Below are 22,388 nucleotides of genomic sequence, written 5' to 3'. Positions count from 1 at the left end.
TCAGAGCTGATGGTGGGAATCCAGCAGGCTGGTTGCTAAATGCAGCCATTATTATCGATTGGGTTAGAAATAAGTCCCGTTAGAAACAAAGGTGGTGAGTACTCAAAACCGTCGCCTGCCCGTGACCTCCACGCTCAAGGTCATTTGCACCTGCTGTCGTGGAAATCGGATGTGCTCTGGTGCGTCTGTGCGGCTCTTCCCCAGTCTGCGTGCCGTGCCAGCACACGGACAGCTGGAGAGGGGCCATGGCGGGAGTCGTGGCACCCTGGAAATCAGCAGGTGCTACAGATCAGGGCTTTCCTTTTTCTTGTGTTTTTTTGGGTGTTTTCTTTTTGTTTGTTTTGTCATTCCCCCCAAACACCCCCACGCCCTGCCAGCCCGGAAGACACTGGTTAAGAGTGTGGGTTTAGGAGCTAAGTGGCTTGGGTTCAGTTCTTGACTCAGGGCTGAGACTACTGACACCTGACTTAGGTGCTCAGAGAGTCGCGAATCTTCTCTGTTAAGTGGGGCCAGTGACAGCTGCTCCCCATAGGGCGTTGTGAAGGTCAGATGGGATGACGCATGCACATGGCCTAGAATAGTGCCTGGCACACGCTGTACAAAGTGACTGGGGCTGGTGGTGGTGGTAGTATTGTGTGTCCTTGTTCTTAGTGGATAGGCTTCTCCCTTCTCTCCCTGCTGGAGGGGAAACCGGAATGAGCTGCCGAGATCCTTCCTGCCATGCCTGGCTCTGGAAAGCTAGTCCTGATGCCAACACTTGGGGCTGGAGGCCTGCCTGGAGGAGGAGGAGCACACCCGGGTGGACACCTGGCCCCCCCCAGGTGGGAAGATGCCTGCCCAGCCAGGCACAGCAGTGTGCATCCTTGCTGGAGGACATAAAAGCATGCGTGTCTAAGCCCAGAGAATCGGGTTCTACTGGGGAAAGCTGGAAGGAAACAGATCTGACCCATCCAGAAGGCAGGCAGCAGGCCTGGAATCAAGAGGCCCCGGGGTAGCTGGCCCAAGCTGGGGGGACAGAGAGTCTTTAAGGCCAACAGCAGTCAGGGCCAGCCATGATGGTGGCAGTCACCCCCCAACAAGGGCCTGGCTTGGGTGTTCTGCGCAAGGGAGCAAAGGCAGAGCTGAGGGTAGCCACCAGCTCTGCTAAGAGAAGGCATGTTATGGGAATGCTGCGTGGACCCTGGGGTGGAGGCAGGCATGCTGGCAGAGAGGTGGGTGGGCTGAGCTGGCCAGTGAGGGGCCTGGTTTGCAGCCTGTGTCTTGCTGAGCCAAGCTGTGTGCATGGGAACTGGGTCCCCACCACTCACAGCACGGGAGGCCCGAGGCTAGGCACGCTGCTCCCAGCCCCAGCGGACCCCTGGCTGGCCGGATGTGTGTGGGGGGCTCGCTTCTGGCCTTGGCCAAGCCTGGGGAAAGCGTGGGGGCTGCCAGCAGAGAGCAAGGACCAAGCCATGTATCTCCTGAAACCTAGGGAGTGCATGCTCTGAATACAGTTCTTTATTTCCCTGGGTGTATTTGGACCCTCAGCAGCTGTGCTGGTCAGGCCTGCAGACAAGGGACAGAACCTGGAAAACCGTTCTTAGCCATCTCTGCTTGTAATTCTGAAAAAACGTTCTTGTATTTCTTTTTCTTGTTTATTATATTTTTTTCACTTAAAATATTAGAAAAGATTGCCACCTCACTCTGTGAAATCTGCTAAGACTCCTTAGGATAACTAGATCGTGGTCCTGGTGAACACTTACTGAGCTTTTATCAGAGCGTAAAGCCCACAAATGCAGATAGCATGTCTGTTTTTCTCCCCACCGTGTCCCTAGTGCAGGGCCCGACACATAGTAGGCACCCAATAAATGCTTGTTAAAGAATAAAAATGGCCCAGCCCGTGTTCCAGGGATTCCGTGGAGAGGAGCCCAGACATGTGGCCGCATTCCATTGGGTCCCAGGACACCTTAGGTGGAAGATGCTATGATTTTCCCACTTTCTTTGCAGTCCCACCTGAAGGCAGGGGAATGGCTGAGATGAGCCTGGGGCTCCCCTCCTCCCCCGGGTTGCCCGGTGTCTCATGCTGCCCCCCCTCCCCGATTCCTAGTCCGCAGAACTCTTCCTGACGCTGGTGTCCGAGCTCCAGGGCCTCTCCCCAGATGAACTGATGGCACTCTGGCGACAGTCTTCCTTTAAATGCCGGGACAATTGGTAAGGACCTTTCTGTTGGGGGGGGGGGGGGGGGGGGCGGGGGGGGGGGGTGGGGGCTGGCTGGTCTTGACACTGTCCCAGGTCCCCACTGAGGGATGGATGGTGATATCTCGTTTCCTCTCATCCCTGGGATATTGACTTGTCCTTCAGTCTGGGGATGGCTGCCAAGAAGGTGATTAAGCTGGGAGCTTGGAGGTTCCCACGGGCCGAGCCCTCTTGGGACTAAAGCTGAAGGGCCTGACAGAATAAATACAGGCTTTGTTCTCTCCCCAGACTGGGACCCTCTTGCCGAGAGCTGGAATTAGCATTCCAATGTGCCTTGGGTACCCCTCTGCCCGTGGGTGGGGGTGCCGGCCAGGCTGGGATCCCACCACCTGGATTCTACTGATGTGGGGCCAGCAAGGGGGTGTATAGAGACCCCGGGTGCCAAGGGGGGTCTCCGAGGAGCTCTGTGAGCTCGGGGCTGTGCAGGGGGGGAAGCGTGGGGCTCCTTCCCGAAGTCCAGCCGCTCTCCAGTCCCCTGAGATCCAGACGTCTGGGACTTTCTCAAAGGCTTTCAAAAAGATCTCTAAAAGGTTATCAGCTCCAAAATATGAAAAGGAAAAAAAAACCCTGCAAAATGAGCATTACCAAATGTCTAACTGAATGACTGCAAAACCAAATGGCTAATGCATAGTCACCTTTTGAAGCCCTCTCTCTGTATTCTCTCATTTATTTTTATTTTTATTTTTATTTTCTAAAAGATTATTTCTTTGAGAGGGAGAGTGTGTGGGGGGAGGGGGAAGCGCAGAAGGAGAGGGAGAGAGAGAATCTTAGGCAGGCTTCATGCTGAGCATGGAGCCCAACGTGGGGCTTGATCTCATGACCCTGAGAGCATGACCTGAGCTGAAATCAAGAGTCGGACACCCCTGTATTCCCTCATTTAACCCCCACAAGGACCCCCGTGGGGTAGGTGGCTTTATTGTATTTCCTACTTTACGTTTGCGGAAGAAATCCAAGGCACAGAGGAGTTAGGAAACTGGCCCAAAGTCACACAGCAGAGTTGGGATTTGAACCCAGGTGGTCTGGGCTTCTTCATCCAGTACCTATGGGCTTAAATAGAAGTGATGTTTGACTGAGGCACCGTTTTTAATTATGTCTGGTGTAGGCAAGGGCCTGGGGTCTTTGGGAGGAACTGCCTGTTTCCACGGTGACATATACCCTGTTTGCTGTTTTGGATTTTCCTACAAGCCTGTGTCTCCCGTGCCCATGTAGATGTTGGGAGTCAGGGAGGCGGGAGACCCATCCCAAATCTAGGAGTTTCTGACAAGATGGATCCTCTAGAAATTCTCTTGCTTCTCCTGCCGCCTCCACTTCTGGCCAGAGCATGGTTTCCCAGGGCCCACATCTATAGGGAAAAGAGGAGTTGCAAGGGTGGGAAGTGGGAAGAACAGGTAGTTGTTACTCAGATGAAGTGACATCTGTGTTCCCAAGGACTCCTGGGCATGTCGGGGCAGGCTCATTCATCAGCATTCCCATTTTCCAAATGAGCAAACTGAGGCCAGAGACCGTTTACAGCAGAGAGTGGGTATGTGGGTCAGGGTGGGGTGTCAGGTCCTCTGCCGTCGCGGGTGTCACTCATCAGGGTGGTGGGGGACCCTGTCCACCCACAGCTATGCACCCTGCTGGCTCACGGTGCCTCCCATTTCTGCTGTGCCCTGGGGACCCTCCTCCCATTCGGTCATGTCCCTACTCAGAGCCACCATTGCATAAAAGTTAAAAATCTTTTCTGAGCTTCTGAACCTTTCTGCAATCTCAATAAAGAAAAGAAGAATCCTGATGGTGACCTTGGGCAGAGAACACAAGTGGCAACCTGCTAGCTGTTGGTTCCTGTTGGATGGCAGGGGTGCTTGCTCCTTGGTGATCGTGGCAGCTTTCTGCAAGTGGGCTGGGCTCGTGTTGCATGAAGCCGCTGTTTCCTGGTGGGGGGCAGACCTGCCAGGGTTTGGACTGGGCTGCTCTTGTCCCCGTGGACCCTAAAAGCCAGGGCCCCAGGCCCGCCTTGGCCCCTTCCAAGGTGTGTGATCCTGGACATGTGCCCATTGCATTTCCTGGGGCCTCAAAGTGTTCCCCACATGACCGGAGTCGGCCTCGACGTGAGGCCTGGAAGGCGCGCCGCAGGTGTGGGCCATCTCCGTGACATCCCATCCCTCGGTGTCTCTCGATCTCAGGCAGCCGCTGGTGGACGCCCTGCCCTCCTGTGGCACCGAGCCCTGTGTGGGCCTCATGAAGGACCTTATCGTGTCCGGGGAGGTGGAGGTGGACGAGATGGAGGTGTGGCTCTGGTCGCTGGCCCTTGTCCCACAGCCCACGGATGCCATGGTCCACACGCTGCTGGTGAGCCCCTGTTCCCCCACCCGGCCCCCTGTCATCCTTCCCCCACTTGGCTGCTGATTGGACACAGGGGGTGACCTTCTGTCGGGGCCTTGTACCAACCCCTCCTGGTACCCGTGGGGACAGACCAGAGAGATCTTGGGTTCGAGTCTCAACAGTGTCCCCCCCCCAGCTGTGTGATTCTGAGCAAGTGACCTAACCTCTCTGAGCCCGTTTTCTGATCTGGAAGATGGGGATAGAACAAGTACCTCCCTCGTGGGCTGGTGGTAAGACACAGGATGATGCGCGTAAATCGATTCTCCCAGAGTCTGAGCACTTTAAATGAGAGCGGCTCTTGTTATTGTAGACAAATATGTCTACTGAGTCTTGAAACCAAGAAGCGTGTGTGAAGGTGGGCCAAGGGTTTGCAACAACCTGGGGGTCTTAGTTAACCCTGACGAAGCCCCTGGGAGGTGGGTGCTTTGATGGCGCCCATATGGCCAGAAAGTGAGGCCCCAGGAGGCTGGCAGCTTGCCTGAGGTGGGGCAGCTGGTCCCCCCCTTCTCCACAGGGTGTGTGTCCTCACTTGTCCTGGGGGCACCATCACTTGTCATCCCTCACCCTGCTGGGCCAGGCTGGTAGTGGGCGAGGATTTAAAGGACACCAGCAGGGAGCAGGGGTGATCCAGATTCGGATCCCAGCTCTATCCCTTAACCATGATGATCTCCAGCCAGGCACTAAACTTTTCTGTGCCTCAGTTTCCCCATCGTGGGGTGGGGGCAATGCGTAGGGAGACTCTGTAGATGAAGGAGTTGTGATGTGTGCCAAGTGTCATGCACGCGGCAGGTGTCAATGCTGTGACCCCTTGTCAAAGATACGCGGTGAGCAGAGCCAGCGGGGTCCCTCGGCTCACAGAGCCCAGGATCTTCATCACCTGCCTCACCTGTCCTCCAGACCAGAACTGGCGCCTCTCCGGACGGGTTTGCTCGTTCTCTTGTCCGGTCCATAAGGACGCACGTGTGCCGGGCGCGTGCAGGGCCTGGGCTGAGGGTGCGGGCTTACTTTTTGCAGCCTGACAGGGGTAGGGAGAGGAAGGGATGAGGGGCCAGGGAAAAGAGGGAGGGGCGAAGAGAGGGGTGGAGGAGGGAGACGGGAGGCAGGCAAGAGAGTATTTTAATATACTTTTTATTGTGGAGTGATTTTAGGTGTTCAGAAGAGTTGCAAAGCTCATACAGAGTTCCTGTGTGTCCGTGGCTCGGGGTCCCCAATGTTAACATATGACGTCACCAGGGTGTATTTGTCACATCTGAGAAACTGACATTAGTGTGTTGTTATTAACCAAACCCCAGCTGTTCAGATCCCACCACTTTCCCCACAATGTCCTGTTGCACAGTCCCAACCAGGGTACCCCGTTGCGGGGTGGGGGGGGGCGTGTTTTAAATTACACATTAAACTACACAATCAGGAGACTGCGCTAAAGTGTTCTGTTTAATGGTTTTACACCTGCGCAACCACTCCTAGAAGAAGATTGGAGGACATTTCCTGCTTCCCCCCACTTTTCATGCCCCTCTCCATCCGTGACCCCAAAGGTCACGGGGATGCTGACCTTTTTTGGCCATCGCTCAGTTTTGCCTGCTCTTGACCTTCACACTGTGAACTCACGTGCCCCTGGAGTCTGGCTTCTTCCGTATTCTCTGTGATACGCGTCAGTGCTGTGTGTGCGCGTGAGTGTGTATGTGCGTGCGCGTGCATGCATGTGCGTGTGCGGACTCTGTTCCATTTCTGGGCGGCATTCTACCTCTTTGCCATTTCTTCTCTGAATGGTGTCTCTTGAAGAACTGGAGTTAGAGGGTTCTGGTTTGGGAAATGCAGCCTAGCCGTCTGTCTGAGCTAGCGCTTCACCTCCCCAGCGTGCTGTCACTTCCTGTTTTTGTTTTGTTTTCTACCAGCTTTGTGGTTTGGCCTTTTGGGGAAGGTTGGTTTGGGGCAGCATGAGTGAGCGTTCAAGTCCAGTGGAAAAGGGAAATCGGTTGTAGGAGGGTCCCAGACTTGGGGATAATTTTATCTTTTCATCTTTAAACATCAAAAAAGTGAGTGAGAACATGTTAAGCAGACTTGTTTTCACTGAAGCATAACTAAAGCTTTCCTAAGTGAGAGATTTTTGCTTTAGGAGCTGGTGTTGATTCCTGTGAAGTCAAGGAAGGCTGACAGTTCGGGGCAGCCCCCCGGGGCAGCCATCCACCCAACAGGGTCATTACTGTCCGGGCTGCTCCGGGAGCCCTGGCCTGAGCCTGGAAGTCCTGGTCCTGTGGGTCCCGGGGAGGTGAGCCCAGGGGCTACAGCTGCCCAACCTTCCCCACAGCGCTCCACTGCGCCCCTGGCTCCATCCGGGTCCTGGGAGGGCCCAAGTCCACCCCGCTTACCATCCACAGAACTAGAGGAGGCGGGGGCCTCCAGCAGGCGGGAACCCTCCTCCCACGTGCTTGAGTGGCTTCTCTGCACTTTTCATAACCGCCGCGCTCCCTCCCCTGTATGCAGAAAACCGGGAGGGTTTGTTTTCATTTGCCCAATCTAGAATAACGGTGGATGTGCTTTTCCAAGCCGCACATCCCCTTCCTTTTGTGAAGAAAACACACACAGAGACTCACATGCCCTGAGGACACTCACCTGAGGCCGTACGGAGCCACACACACCCGCACACTGAGACGTATGGAGACATACACCCAAGACGCACGCACACATACCTGAACGTGTAGATGTCCACACCCAGACATATCATATATGTACACCCCCCCAGGATACTCACAGGGACAAGTGGGGACATGCACCCCAGGATACATTGGGTGCACACATACACACATTAGGACACGCATGTATATGCATGTATACACACACGTGCACACACACACACTGGGACACACTCAAGCATGTGCATCCGCGTGCACTGGGACGCGCGCACCAGGATATACATGTGTGCTGGTATGCACGTGCACACCCATCTGGGAATACACATGCTCACACATACCATCCAGATGAGTTCACACGTGCGAAAGTAATAGAGACTTAATTCCCAATTCTGTTCCTGCACCTGGCTGTGTGCGGGCACCTGCCCCGTGGCCCCAGCGCCCTGCTGGGTTCTTGCCGCCCCGCTGCAGTGAGTCAGCGGAGAGCACGTGGTGGGAGCGTTTACACCGCGGAAACTGGCAAACACTACACGTGAGGACTCGCGTTTTCCCCTGATTGGGTGGGTGGGTGGGATGCTTGCTAACCACTTACCCTAACACCTCTGGCCATTCCACCGCGTTCTGCTCAGACGACCTCACCACCCCCACCTCGCTCTTCCAAACTGGTGACCGAGCCCAGGAGTTCTCAGCCTCAGCACTGGTGATGGTGGGAGTGGGCACTTCTCCATCGTGGGGGCTGTCCTGTGTAGTAGAGGGCCTTCGGCAGCAGCCCTGGTCTTTTCCCGCTGGAGGACTTAAAAGCATGCATGTCTAAGCCCAGAGAATCTTGGGTGTTGCTGGGGAAAGGCAGGGTGGGGGGCCCAGGCCTCTGGCTTTTTAGGAATCTGTGTGCAGCCAGGGTGGGGGCCCATCTGTACGTGGCGAGGCCTGTGAAGGACCACTCACCAGCCTTCTCGGCTCGGGTGGGGGCCGGTTTCTGTCCCCAGCCACTCCTGCAGACCTCGGGGACCAGCCCCAGTGCCTTCCTTGGTATCTCAGCCCTGGCGCACAACCTCTGTGCCTCCCTGGATGGGCCCTGTGGACACCTGCCTGGCGTCGGCTCCCTCGTGAGGATCCTGGGAGAGGCCTTGGGTGCCAATTGCACCTTCCAGGAGCCGTCGGACGCTGAGCAGGTGAGGACAAGCGGCATCCCGGGCACAGCCCCTTGGTGGGGCCTGACCCACGCAGGGGAGCCCTAGGCTGCGCGGGTGGGTGGGGCGAGCACCCCCACCAGGCCTCAAGGCCCCGCCACAATCTCATTTCAGCTCCAGCTCGTGCTGAAGGCGATTGGCAACGCAGGCCTGGCGGTCACAGCTCTTACCCCCACACTGAGCACCTGTGCATCCCAGAGGAGCTGCCCCCTTGAGGTCCGGCTGGGGGCCATCCAGGCCTTCCGGAGGGTCCCCTGCTCTGCAGACGTGAGCTCCTGAGTGTCATCGGCTGGGGTGATGATGGGGCGGCAGTGGGTCTTGAACCACCGTTTGTTAATTCCCCTCTGTTTGGTCATTCATTCATCACATGTTTACTGAGCACCTGCTATGTGCTGGGCCCTGGTGTGAATACGTGTCCAGGGCTCTGTCCTCATGGAGCCTGTGCCTGGTGGGAGGCAGATGCTTGGCCAGTAAACACACAAACAAGTGTATGATTATAGACCATACAGAAGGCATCCTTTGCTGCACACCCTCTTGTTCAGGGGGCAGCAAGCTCTGGACCACGGGCCCCAGCCTCGCTGGCTGCCGGCTCATCTGTGTGTCGTCTCAGGCTGCTGTCTTGCTATCGCTGCAGAGTTGAGCAGTGGCAGGAGAGACCGTGTGGCCCACAAAGCCAGAAAAATTTACCATCTGTGCCTTCGCCAAAAAGTTTGCTGACCCTTGGACCAGTAGCTCCCCTCTCGTTGTGAGTCAAAACCAAAGTCTTTACGGCGACCGAGCAGGGCCTATGTGCTCTGACCACGGGCCCGCTTAGCACCCCATGGCTTCATCTCCTAATTCCCTCACCCCCCACTGCTCTCCAGCCACACTGACCTGCCTGTTGTTCCTCAAACACTCCAGGCCCACTTCTGCCACAGGCCCTTTGGATGTGCTGTTCCCCCTTCCTGGGATGCTCTTCCCCTGGACATCCCCAGGCTTCGCTTCTTCACTTCCTATAGGTCTTTGTTTAAAACCCACTTTCACCGTGGGGTCCTCCTTGGCTATTTCACCTGAAATTGCATCCCCACTTAATTTTTCCCTCTTTAGTACGTAGCACCTCATGTGTTCTATATTTCACATCTTATCCTTGTTTGCTGTCAGTCTTCCTGCACTAGAATGTAAGCTTCAGGTGGCTCCCGTCACCTAGCACCTAGCTCCTTGCCAGGCACATAGTAGGTGCTCAGTAAATAGTTCTGTAAGAGTGGATGTGGGTGGGTGGCTGTGCTATGAAGGAAACCAGGGCACAGGGTGAGGGAGGTGGCTTCAGGAGGGGGCCAGGGTAAGCCAGGCACTTTAGGAAATATCTGCTGTGTGTCAGGCACAGAGCTGTTTTTATAAATTTTTATTGGAATGCAGCCATACCCATCTATTTACCTTTTGTTACCTGTGGAAATCGGCGAGCCTCTGGACTGGGGCTGGGGGAGGGTGGGCTTAGCGGTGGTGGCCCTACCACCTCCCACAACCCGCCCACAGGGGAGCATGTCGGGGAGGCCTCCTGCAGTGGAGACTTTGTGACTTCGTGAGAGCTGGCACCAGGCAGCAGGGCCACCTGCTGAGCCAGAGCAGCTCGGGGGATGTCGTGCTTCTGGGTGGAGGGGGGTGGTGGTAGATGGGCCCCAGGTGATGGCCTTCGCTCTACCCAAGCCAGCGATCTGCGCTCTCCCGTCTGTACCAAAACCCAGAGGAGGATGCTGAGATCCGCATCAACGCCTACCTGGCCCTGATGAGATGCCCTGGCGAGGAGGTGTTTGCGCAGGTGCAGCGGACCCAGGCAGCCGAGCGGTCCACCCAGGGTGAGCAGTGGCAGCTGGGGGAAGGGGTGCTGGGGCTGGCCCAGAGTCTCCTGGTGGGTGCAGGGTTTTGGGAGCATGCTCCTCCTCCGCCCCTCAGGTGCTCTCCTAACTGCTTCCTGTTCTCCTTTTCTTGCCACACCACCTGGCCAAGTGGCCTTGTGTGCCCCCACCTCACATGTATGGCAGTTGGACAACCTTGGACAAGTTGCTTGTCCTCTCTGGTCCTCCATTTCCTCATCTCTAAAAAGGGATGGGAGTCACTGGCTTCCCTTGTAGCTCTGGACAGTTCATGACCTAGTACCTGGAAGGGAGACCCAAGACTGAGGAGGGATGGTATCTGCGAGCCACAGAGCCCTTCTGGGGTCATAGAGGTTCCTTTAAACAGGGGCCTCTGGCCATAGTTCCTAAACCTAAAAGTGAAACTTCAAAAAATAAGTTCAGCTGATTTTCAAAAATCTTTTCTATGATGGACAGTGAGTTGAGTGCCTGGAGCCCGACAGCCTGGGTTCAAATCCCAGCTCAGTCACTTCCTACCTGTGTGCCTTTGGACAAGTTACAAACCTTTCTGAGCCTCTGTTTCTACATCTGTGAAGTGGGGATGATAATACCACCTCCCTCATAAAGGGAGCATAAACTGAGTCAAAACACAAAGAGTTTTAGAACATTTTAAGTGCTGTATGTGTGGCCATTTAAAGTTTCAAAGCAGACAGGAAAGTAGAAATGGAAAATTAAAGCCTACCTTCTTCTTCCCTTGGCCTTCAAATCCCATTTCCTGAAGGCATTCATTGTGAACAGTTCTCTTCTATATCCCAACAGAACTTGGAGTGTGTGGTCGAGTATGTCCATGTATCTCCTAAACAGTATCAACTCAGGATCATGTTATACTTGCTGTTGTGCTCCTTGCTTTTTGCCTTTGTTGTTTCTGGGGGCTCTTTCCACATCAGGGCATGTGGACTCTTATCACTGCTTCATGATATCCTACTAGGAGCTTGCACCATAATCCATTTTACCAGTCCCCACTGATGAGCATTTTGGTCATTTCTGGGTTTTTGCCAAGAGAAACAACCAGCAAAATGAACCTCTCTGCACATCCATCTTTGGGACCTTGTGCTAATCTAGCCATAGAATAATTTCCCAGAGGACAGAGAGCCAAGTTACAGGGTGTACACATTTAAAAGTCTGTGATACTGCTGAATTACCTTCTAAAGAAATGGTACTGCTGGAAGATGCAACTGTTTGTTGGCAGTTTCAGGGATGGGATGAGATATGTGTGGGATGGGGGGAGAGGCCGCTGAGCCAAGCCCCATCACCAGGGGATCAGCCAAAGGGCTCAGCCTCGATGAAGGCCCTGAGGTACCAAGCCTGTGTGTTACCCAATGGGAACAAAAGCCAGACTCCACTCTGTTCCTTGGTGGATTGTTCTAGAAGCTCCCTGGTGGGCATTCTGAGAGCCTGGGACAACCAAGAGGATTCAGGGTTCCCAGTTAGACTCTAATATCCCTTGTTGGACTCTCCCATTACTGCTCTCATTTGATTTTTACTCCTCCAGAGAGCCTGAGAGTGTCCCCATCACGAATTGCATGTCATCCCTTTCCCAACCCTGAAAGATACTCAGTTCTTTGGCTTCCTCTTGACTTGTCTGCACAAACAGCCCTGGGAGATGGGCTGTTATTTCATTTTACAAATGAGGAAACTAAGCCTCAGGGAGGGAGAGTAACGAGCCTGAGGTCACGTAGCTTATGAGTGGTGGAACTGAGATTCAGACTGGGGTCTGACTGTCAAGCCAGAGCTTTTCCCACAATGCCTTCTTTTCCCTTCAGGAAGGCATGTCAGAATGCTGTGCACAGGCCAGATTTCCAAGTTCCATTAAGGAACTGCTGTTTGCCACTATTTCTGGAAAGAAAACATGGATAACTAAGCTCCTGGGAAGCCCCTGGCATGTGGAAATAGCAGGACTCAGGATAGGGGATCGGGGGGCTCTTTTCTCTGGGCTGTGCCAGCTCCAGGTTCATCCTTCCCCTCCCTCCTCTTCCTTCCCCTCCCTGCTGACTGTGGCGGGACTCCAGTGGGCTCCTTTGTGTGGAGTCACCTGATGCAGCTGCTGGAGACCAGCGACCCCCTGAAGCGAGCTCTCCAGGAGGCCCTCCCTGAGGACATCCTGAGTCGGGAGTTCCAGCCGGAGGCCTGGAAACACTCGTCCTATTCTGATGTCACCTTCCGCTCAGGTATGGCCATCATGGGCAGCCGCTTTCCTGCTCTGGGGCCACAAAGCCCTGGGGACCTGGGAACTCTAACCCTTGAGGACATGTGGATCAAAGACACTCTTTCCCAAATGTCATCTCTTTATATGTAAATTGGCATTGATTCTGTTGCCTGCCTATGAATTGGAGAACTTTTTCCTCGGTGTTACAAGGAGATTAGCACCAAGCTGAGGCTGTCGCCTCCTTATCACAATGAAACAGAGCATTGAGAAGCACCCTATTCTAGCTTAGTCACCTAAACTACCTCGGCAGCTCCGGAGGTCTGGGGGCGGAGAGGGGGTGCTCTGGCTGCCCCCTCTCTGCGTGTCCAGCAGGTGTGGGTATATTTGTGACCCTTCTGGCCTTCCCTATGCCCTTGGTGAGGCTTACGCCTGAGGCACGTGTCCTGTTGGAGAACACGCACCACATCTTGCGCTGTCTCAGACTATGGTGCCTCAGTGGCCAGACCCTGCTCTGTGAGGGGTGGGGAGTGTACTGATCCTCTCTCTCTCCTCCTAGTGTCTGGCAGCCTGGGAGCCAACCTGGAGGGGACCCTTCTCTTTTCTCCGGCCTCCTTTCTCCCCCGTTCTGCCATGACTAACCTGACCATCCACGCCCTAGGTCGTGCCTTCAACCTCCTGGAGGTAAGGGGAAGGGGCTGCTGTAGCTCTTGGGGCCTCTTCTAGACTCGGGGCCAGAAATGATCCCATCCATTCATCTTTCCATGTATTGCCTCTTGTCTGTATTGATCCACTCCTCCATCTTGTACCCCCAGTTCCTTCCATCCATCTACCCACACATCCATCTCTTTTATCTCATTCATCTCTGTACCTTCCCACTCATCTCTCCATCTGCCCTCTCACTTATCCATTCACCTATTCTCTCAGTCAGCCAGCCACCCACCCAGCCATACAGCTATATATCCCTCTACCTTCATGCATCATCCATCCATCCCTCTCACCCATCCATTTATGTAGCCTCCCACCCATTTCCCCATCAGCCTCTCACCCCTACATCTATTCATCTGTTCTCCTAGTCATCCACACACACTGCTATATACCCACCCACTCACGCATCTATCCGCATATCCACCCCTATATACATCTATACATCTGTCCATCCATCCTTCCTTCCTTCCTTCCTTCCTTCCATCCATCCATCTATCCATCCATCCATCCATCCATCCATCCATCCATCCATCCATCTCCTCTATCTATTCATTAATGTGCCATTATACCCCTCTCTCCATCTACCCTCTTCCACATCCATCCATCCATCCATCCATCCATCCATATATCCACATTTATCTACCCACCCACCTGTCATCCATTGCACAAATATCTGTCTTCTAACCTGACATGTGCCATGTGCTATGCTGGGCTCTGAGAATATGACAGTCAACCAGAGAGACGTGATCTCTGCCCAGAGAGGTAGACAGATAAAAAATTAGTAAACATGGGGCGCCTGGGTGGCTCAGGCGTTAAGCGTCTGCCTTCGGCTCAGGTCATGATCCCAGGGTCCTGGGATCGAGTCCCACATCGGGCTCCCTCCTCGGCGGGAAGCCTGCTCTCCCTCTCCCACTCCCCCTGCTTGTGTTCCTGCTCTCGCTGTCTCTGTCTCTGTCAAATAAATAAATAAAATCTAAAAAAAAAAAAAAAAAAAAAAAATTAGTAAACACACGGATAAAACAATGGCAACTTTAAGTATTGTGTTCAGGAAGGTGAAGTTTGAGCTGCCACCTGAAGGAGCATGAGCAGCCTAGTGAAGAGCTGGGGTTAGAGCCTTCCAGGCAGGGGCACAAGAATGTACAAAGGTCCTGAGACAAGAAAGGACTTGATGTGTCAAAAGAGCAGACGTAGATCAGGGAGGGCAGAGAGAAGCAGGGGCACATCATGGAAGGGTTTTAAGCTGGAGAGTGATGTGACATGATTTGAACGTTCTGGCTGTTGTGTGGAGAATGGATTGTGGGGTGCAGCAACAGAAGAGGGAATATCTGTGAGGTCCTATGTCCAGCAAACTTAAGAGTAGTGGGTTACCTTGGCGCCCTTCCATCTCCTTCCCCCAGGCCCCTGTGGCTTGTCCAAGAGAGGGTGCTCTGATTATAGCATCTGAGTGTGACCTAGAAGTTTTGTGCTGGTCTCTCAGAGGAAGGAGTGATAGATTTGGTCTGGGGGTGGGGGATGTGGGAAGGGAGGGATATGGAAATTCAGGGAAGACTTCCCAGAGGTGGTGACATGTGAACCAGGCCCTAAAGAATCAGTAAAGATTTTTGCTGTGCAACATTTGCCCAGCAAATGTGGAACTTGACGATCTGAAAAGGTGGTGCCCCTTTGTTTGGGCCCAGGTGGACCCTGGGGAGCCCCGAGTACCCTGCCCAAGCCTGCTACCCCCTCCCCCCACTTTGAGTCCCCAGCTCTGCAGCTTTGGATCACCCATGGGACCGAGCTGCTCCTCAGTGAGCCCTGGCTTTTCTTCCCAGCTTGGCCTCCGGCTGGAAAATGCAGAGAAAATCGTCCACAGGCTGTTTGGCGGGAAGTCATTCTGGGGGCAGGAAGAGAAGAGAGAGGCCCAGCCAGAGAAATCCCCAGAGCCAAAAGCAGGGCCCACACCACAGGCAGCCAACCCTGACTGTCCAGGAGAAAGGTCCAGAAAGATGAGAGACCTGCAGCAGAAGGTAAGAGGAGGGCGGTACCTGCACCCACCCTGCTCCCACCCCTCACCAGCCTGAGCTTTTGGCCTGAGGACTCAGGCATCGATCAACTCTGACCCTGCCCGCCCTCCCTCCCCGCGGTGCTCATAGAAACAAGTAGCTGGTCCAGAGCTGAGTAGTCACCTGCCTTATCGTGAGAACGTATTGATCAAAGCATCACAGACAATTAGAAAAGCGTCCAAGTGCTAAGTGCATTTCCACCAACAGAATGCCTCCTTATAATCAATGCCCCGACCATTACCAGCACCCCAGAGGCCCCCTGCCCCTCCCTCTTCTAGTCTACCCACCCCAACCAAGGATGATCACTAATCTGCCTCCTAACTGCACTGATTTAGTTCTACTTTGTAAAAATCAGCTTTGTAGAGGTAGGGTCTACTTTTAATAAGCAGTGTGAGTTTAAAGTATACAGTTTGATAAGTTTGGACATATGTATGCACATTCATAATGATGAGCAACCACCACTTCTATCTAATTCTAAAACATTCTCATCACCCCAAAGGAGACCCTGTCCCCATTAACAGTCAGTCCCCATCCTGTCCTCCCCCAGCCCCTGGCAACCACTAATCTGCTTTGGGTCTCTATGGATTGACCTGTTCTGGACATTTCATATAAATGGAATCAGACAACACGTGACCTGTTGTGTCCGGCGTCTCTCACTGAGCATGATGTTTTGAGACTCATCCGTGTAGCGTGGATCGGTCCTCCATCCCTCTTGAGGACTGAGTAACATTCCATGGTATGGATAGACTCCATTGCGTTTATCCACTCACCTGCTGATGGACATTTGTGTTGTTTCCACCTTTTGGCGAGTGTGAATGATGCTACTCGTGTCGTTTTGTTCGTGTGTGTCTGGCTTCTTTGGCTTAAATTTTGTTGGTGACGATCCATCTATGCGGCTGTCTATATTCCTGCTTTGTTCATCCTCCCTGCTGTGCAGCATTCCATGGTATGAACATACCAGAATTTCTTTGTCCGTCCTACTTTTGGTGGACTTTTGGATAATTTCCAGTTTCTGGCTTATTGCAGGTAGTCCTTTGAATATTCTTGCACATGTCTTTTTGGTGAAAGCGTGTATGCGTTTCGGCTGGGCATATGCCCAGGAATGGAGTTAGTGGGTCGTGGAGTCCTTGAATATCCATTCTGTGGGTGGGGAGTTCTATTTTACGTGATTATTCTTCCATTGATGGACGTTTAGGTTGTTGGCACCCTTTGACTCTTGTAAGAAGTCATTGCTATGTACATCTGAGGGGGATCGAGGAAAGTGGCTGGGCATTTGCTGACGTGTTCACACCTTTACCAATCGTCAGGTGTGAACCCATAGGCCCAAGGACACAAAGATGGTCGGGACATGGTCTGTGCCCTTAAAGCCTCTTGGGCTAGAGCTGGGGCTGGCCAGCAACGAGAATGAGGTGGTGGGCGGGGTCTGAAGACTTTTTTTTAGAATCTGCATCCTTTTTGTCTGTTATTTTCACACCTGGAATGGAGAGTCCTATCCCAAGATATATTTAGCACAAGCACAGCAATAGTGGTGACAGTGCTTGGTCTCAGTGTTGGAGGGGCAATAGGGAGTGGTGGGGACTGTGGCCGGTGGGAAATGCATGTGGCAGCCACCGTCCAGCTCTGGTTTCTTACTGCCCCTTGTGGTGGTGGGGAAGGCAGGCCAGTACTTCTCTTTTTCGAGAAGCCAGATAATCTGGATTTTATATGTAGTCACCTAATTATTAAACATTGGAAACAAATTCAAATTTTATTGTATATTATTTTTTTAAAAGACTTTATGTATTTATTTAACAGTGAGAGACACAGTGAGAGAGAGGGAACACAGGCAGGGGGAGTTGAGGACTGATTTAACAGTGAGAGACACAGTGAGAGAGAGGGAACACAGGCAGGGGGAGTTGAGGACTTCCACCCAGAAGCACGACATCCCCCCCACTGCTCGTGCTCTCTCTGTCTCTCCAATAAATAAATAAAATCTTTAAAAATATGCACTGTGAAAAATACGAAGAAGGACAAATGGTCACAGACCAGAGGAGACAGGAGAGACAGGACACGTTAATGCAGTGTGGTCCCCGGATTGGCTCCTGGAACAGAGGGAGAATTGGAATGGGGAAATGTGAAATCTGAATGTCTGGAGTTTTGTTAATAGTACATGTCCTTGCTGGCTTCTTTGCTTTCCCTGTGCCCTGGCCAGGAAAGATGCTGCCGATAGAGACAGAGCGAGGGGTGTGCGGGAGCTCTCTGTACCATCTTTGCAACTTTTCTGTAAATCTAAGAATATTCCCAAATAAGATGATGATGAGAACACGCACACCCACACACACTGCCCTGGGCATTTGGGCAGTAGCGTGCAGACCAAAGAAAACACACCCGTGGATTCTGCCTGAGGGCCATGAGTTTTGCAAGCCATGTTCCAGACACCAAAAGCCCTTGCCCTTGCCTTCTGCTCCCCCGGGCCCCCACCTGTGTCCAGGCACCAGACCTGCTTCTGGTCACCGGTCTGGGCTCTACCTCAGGTGGCCCAGAGGCGCGCGGAGCGGCGGGCGCTGCGCTGTGAGCTGAGCGCGAAGGTGTTCGGGCACGAGCTGAGCTTCATGAACTGTGGGGTCATGGGGAGCCACGTGACACGCCAGTCCTTGAACCTGGCCGAGCTATCAGTCAAGCTCCTGAAGGTACCTCAGGCTGGGCTCGGCCCCTCCCCGCCCTGCTGGCCCCATGTTGTTTCCTTTGATGCTTTGGGGGGAAAGTACTAAAGAACGTTTCAGACTTAAGACCATGGTATTTCGAGCCAGGCTGCCCAAGTTCAACCCGCGGCTCCACTTCTTACCTCCTTGGGAGCATTAACTTGTCATGGCCTCGGTTTGTGCGTCTATGAAATGGGCATGATAGCACAACAATAATGGTAGCAATAAAAGCAGCTACTTTATGGGGCTGTTGTGTTAAATGAGCTAATGCAGTAAAAATGCAACAAAGCCTTTAAAATGCACCTGGCACGTACTCAGTGCTCTGCATCGTGGGCAAGGGCCACATTCCTCCTTACCTGACTCACCCTGGATCCCTGACCTCTGACCCTTTTCCGCAGTAAACTGCCTGCGTTTGAACTCCGCTCTACCTGTTTCTACCTACGTAGGTTTGGCCAGGTGACGTCATCTGTTTGTGGGCTCCGTTTTCTCGTCTAGAAACAGGGCATGATGACGCTTTCCCTTCCTCTCCCACCACCCCAGTGTGAGGATCAAATAAGGTTGTGTGTGCTCAGTGCACGCCTGGCCCACGCCAGGGGCTGTCACCTGCGTCATGACAGTTCTCTGGCCGCAGGGGCAGGAGGTAGAGGTGACCCGGAGGCTGAACCTGGCGGTGCAAGAGCTCACCTTTCCCACCATATCCGGCCTTCCAGCCCGGCTGAGCCTCAATGTCTCGGCCGCCATCAGCGTCCAAGTCCGAGGGACTGCCAACTTCCAGCAGCATCTGGATTTCTCTGTGCGTGGCTACATCAAGCCCAGGTAGCTGGCTGGCTTCTTGGAGCTGGAGGAGGGAGGTGGGTGGGCGGGGGCCTCCCCCTACAGAGGGCCGCAGGGAGCTGGGCCATCAGCACAGGCTGGAGGGGATCCCTGCTCTGCAGACCATCCATGGTACCGTGGTACCATCCATCCTTTGATTGAGTGTTTTTTGTGCCAAGAGACTGTGAGGAGATGCTGGGCAGCTGTGCCCACTTGACAGGTGAGAAGACTGAGGCTCAGTGAAGTGACATCCTGTGCCCAAGATGCACAGCAGTGCCAGGCAGCTGGGACTCTAGTGTCTTGCCATGAGCCATGCTTCCCTCTGTTCCACTCGGCCTCCGAGGGGAGGGGAGGAGGGAGGGAGGGAGGACCATTTAAGATGAACGGGCTGTACTCCTTCGAACCCACATAACTACCGATGAGGCAGACACTCCTCGTATTCCCACGAATGGCTGAGAAAACAGGCTCCAGGCCACCCAGCGTGGGCAGAGTGGGTTCAGGGCTCCGTCTGATTCTGGAGCGGGTCCGGGGCCTGCTGGGCGACTGTCCCCCACTCAGTTGGCCAGGCTGTGGTTTCTGGGTCCGATGTGGGGAGCGTGGGCATCCTATGCTGGCTGCTCTTTGGCACAAAGACCCCAGCTGGGACTCAGGCAGCCCCCGGTCCCAGCCCTGCCGCCCCCGTCCCGGCCAGGGGACCCCAGCAGGTGGTTTCGCTGCTCCCAGCCTGTGTCTGCGTCTGTAAGTTCAGGCCGATGATGGCGAGGTCCGGATGGACCGGATGGCGTGGCTGGTGCGCTGGAGGGCATGGTCCGCGGTGACTCGGGCCTGGCTCGGGCCTGCGGAGAACAGCCGAGAGCGGCCGGGGCGGTGAGCACGGGGGTGCCGTGTGCGTGGCCCCTGGGGCCTGCAGGCTGCAGCCAGCGTGCGGCTCTCCCCTCAGTGCCCTGCTCCGGGTCTCGGCGCAGATGGGCGCGGTGGGCGCCCTGGGCCAGGCCGGGCTGAGGTGGGTGACCGGCGTCCGTGGCACCGCCAGCCTGGATGGTGGGATCCACGCAAGGAAGGGCCGGGACCTCAAGGTGCATCTGAACACTCCCGAGGAGGCCGTGGAGCTGCTCAGCTTCAGGTGGGCGTCCTGCACACGTGAGAGGGAGCCGGTGTGTGCGCGCGTGTGCAAGCGAGGGCGAGGGTGGGTGCGGGCATGGGTGTGGCCCGAGGGCTTGTGTACGTGTGTCTGTGAGTGTGTGTAACTGTGAGCACATGTGCATGATCGCCCATGTGTGAGCGTGAGCTTTGTATGAGTGTATGTGACCTCGTGTGTCTGTGCATATGTGTGTGTGTGTGTGTGTGTGTGTGTCAGTGGGGGAGTGTCTGTGACGGGGACTGTGGGGTGGCTGAGAGGTGGAGGGGGGACCTCCCGTATTCCTCAGCTCTTTACAGGGGTCCCTCTTGGTTGTTCCCAGCCTCCCAGAGAGGTGAGAGTTGGAGAATGAGTTATTTCAGATGAAATAGGAGTAAAACCAGGCTGCCCTCAGTCACACCTGCTTCGTCTCTGTTGTCCCACCCTAGCCAGGGGCACTCTGTCCTCTTGCTGTCCTCTAGGCCCTTCTCCCAGCAGCAGCCAGTGGGGTCCTTTAAAATGTCAAATCATGTCACTCCCTGCCCCCCCCACCTCTTTAAAACCCTCTACTTGTTTCTAGGATAACCCAGGTCTTCGTGATTGTCCTTCCTCATAGGGGTCCTGCCCACCTCTCACCTGTTTCCTTCCACTACCTCCTGCCCTTCACTCACCCCCTCTCCCTCCACCCTAACCCCCTTGAACCACCCTTCTTTTTGTTCTCCTAAAGAGACCACTTTATTCCCACCGCAGGACCTTTGCACCTGCTGTTCCCTCTGTCTAGAATGCTGGCTCCTTCTTATCCTTGAGTCTCTGCTCATGTGTTACCCTCTGCAGAGCCCCCCCCCCCCCCCAGGTAAAGGAGGCCTTGCCCTGTCCCCAAGACAGACCCTGTGCCACCCCCATTCAGGTTTGTCGTGGCACTTGTCACCGAGTGCTGTGGGTGAGTTCCCCAAAGGCCCATCCTGTTTGTGGTGGAATTCGCCCCAGCACCAAACTGCGGCAGCTCAAGCCATATTTGTCCAATGAATCAATGAAAATGACTTGTCTGGGACGTTCCTCTCTCCTCACCCAGCTCTAAGCTGTATCTCGTCACCGGGGATGATGTGAGGAGCCTCAGGAATGTCCAGCACCCTTCTGAGGCCCAATCCTGTACTGACAAGAAAGGTAGGCCGTGGGGTCTTTGCCTTTGCTGTCCCAGGTTGGGCGTCTGGGAGCCGAGGGGAGAAGTGCCAGCTCCAAATGCTAGAGTTGCTCTTCTGCCCTAAAAGTATTTATATCCCTTAATTCTTTGATTCTGCTTCTAGCACTTTACCCTATGAAAATAAACCAAAATCATTTTAAACTGTGCTGTGCACAAAGATGGTCACTGCATTGTTATTTACAAGGGCACAGTCGTAGGTGAATGGCTCATTACGTGAGCTTGCAACAGGTTGTTACATTTTCAGATGGTTGGAAAGTCATCAAAGAATATTTCATATGTGAAAAATTTATGAAATTGATGTTACAATGGCCAGAAATAAAGTTTTATTGGCACATGGCCGTGCCCATTTGTTTACCTAACGTCTTTGCCTGCTCTCGACAGTCAACGGCAGAGCTGAGTGGTTGCGACGGATCCTGTGATTAGCAAAGCCTCAGATATTTACTGTCTGGCCATGGAAGTCCAACTTCTAGTTTAGTGAACCCCCTGAGATATCCTGTAACTTTAAAACCCCATAGTGAAGGAGATATTTTGATAACACTAGAAAATTCTTTGATAGTAACATCGGGGGAAGGGCAACAAAATTGACATGAGATTGGGAAGGAAATACACCAAACCATGGTGGGTCTTGCGGGTCATTTTTTTGAGTAAGGTCGGGGAGGGGCCGCTCTCAATGAATGGACTCCTTTAGTTGGGGCACCGTCCTAAACACGTCGGACGTGTCAGTCCTCACAGCTACACCATGAGGCAGGAACTGTTACCCATCCCAGTTTACAGATGAGCAGCACTGAGGCACAGAGATGTTAAGCAATCTGCCCAAGGTCACACAGCTGGCAAGTGGCAGAGCTGGAATTTGGACCCAGGTGGTCTTACTCTGGAGCCTGCATTCTACACACTCATGCTCTTAAAGTCTACACCAGTGGTCCTCAAGGGGGGGTGGTTTTACCCCCCCTCCACAGGGGCCATTTGGCCATGCGTGGAGACATTTGGGTTCTCCTAACTGTTGTTGGGGTGGCTACTGACCTGCAGTGAGTGGAGCAGAGCGGCTCACCATCCTACAGGACGGCTCCCACCGCAAAGCCTTATCCAGCCCAGAATGTCAGTGGTGCGGGGGTTGAGGACTCTGGTCCACACTCTTCCCGCCTGGAATTCTCTGGCTCTCTGCTGACCAGAGCGGCCCGCCCCGCTTTCTCCACAGCGTCCCACACCTGGGGCTGGCAGCTATGTACAGAGGTCACCTGGCCGGCAGCTGGTCAGCCCTACCTGCTCTCGGCGCCTGTGTTCGTGGCTGTGACACTGACGAAGAAGGACCGGGGCCTCCGACAGTATCTGCTGGAAGCTGCCTATACCTTCCATTCCCAGGTAGGCCCTGTGGAACGGC

The 22,388-nt window shown here is 54.1% G+C and overlaps 1 protein-coding gene across 1 annotated transcript in view; it reads left to right on the top strand.

The window, feature by feature from the left end:
• The window catches only part of LOC116624395, a 143,683-nt gene that overhangs the window by 15,903 nt on the left and 105,392 nt on the right, over window positions 1–22,388 (top strand). Inside the window, 13 exon segments of the mRNA XM_032392234.1 lie at window positions 2,087–2,190; window positions 4,401–4,566; window positions 8,213–8,398; window positions 8,531–8,683; window positions 10,104–10,248; window positions 12,315–12,473; window positions 13,008–13,132; window positions 14,968–15,162; window positions 17,712–17,867; window positions 18,511–18,695; window positions 19,633–19,815; window positions 20,882–20,973; window positions 22,206–22,369. Coding sequence (XP_032248125.1) covers window positions 2,087–2,190; window positions 4,401–4,566; window positions 8,213–8,398; window positions 8,531–8,683; window positions 10,104–10,248; window positions 12,315–12,473; window positions 13,008–13,132; window positions 14,968–15,162; window positions 17,712–17,867; window positions 18,511–18,695; window positions 19,633–19,815; window positions 20,882–20,973; window positions 22,206–22,369 — 2,013 coding nt within the window.

Source organism: Phoca vitulina, unplaced genomic scaffold (genome assembly GCF_004348235.1).
Source record: "Phoca vitulina isolate PV1807 unplaced genomic scaffold, GSC_HSeal_1.0 scaffold66, whole genome shotgun sequence".
In the NCBI taxonomy this organism is placed as follows: Eukaryota; Metazoa; Chordata; class Mammalia; order Carnivora; family Phocidae; genus Phoca; species Phoca vitulina.
This window is presented reverse-complemented; position numbering and strand designations above follow the sequence as displayed.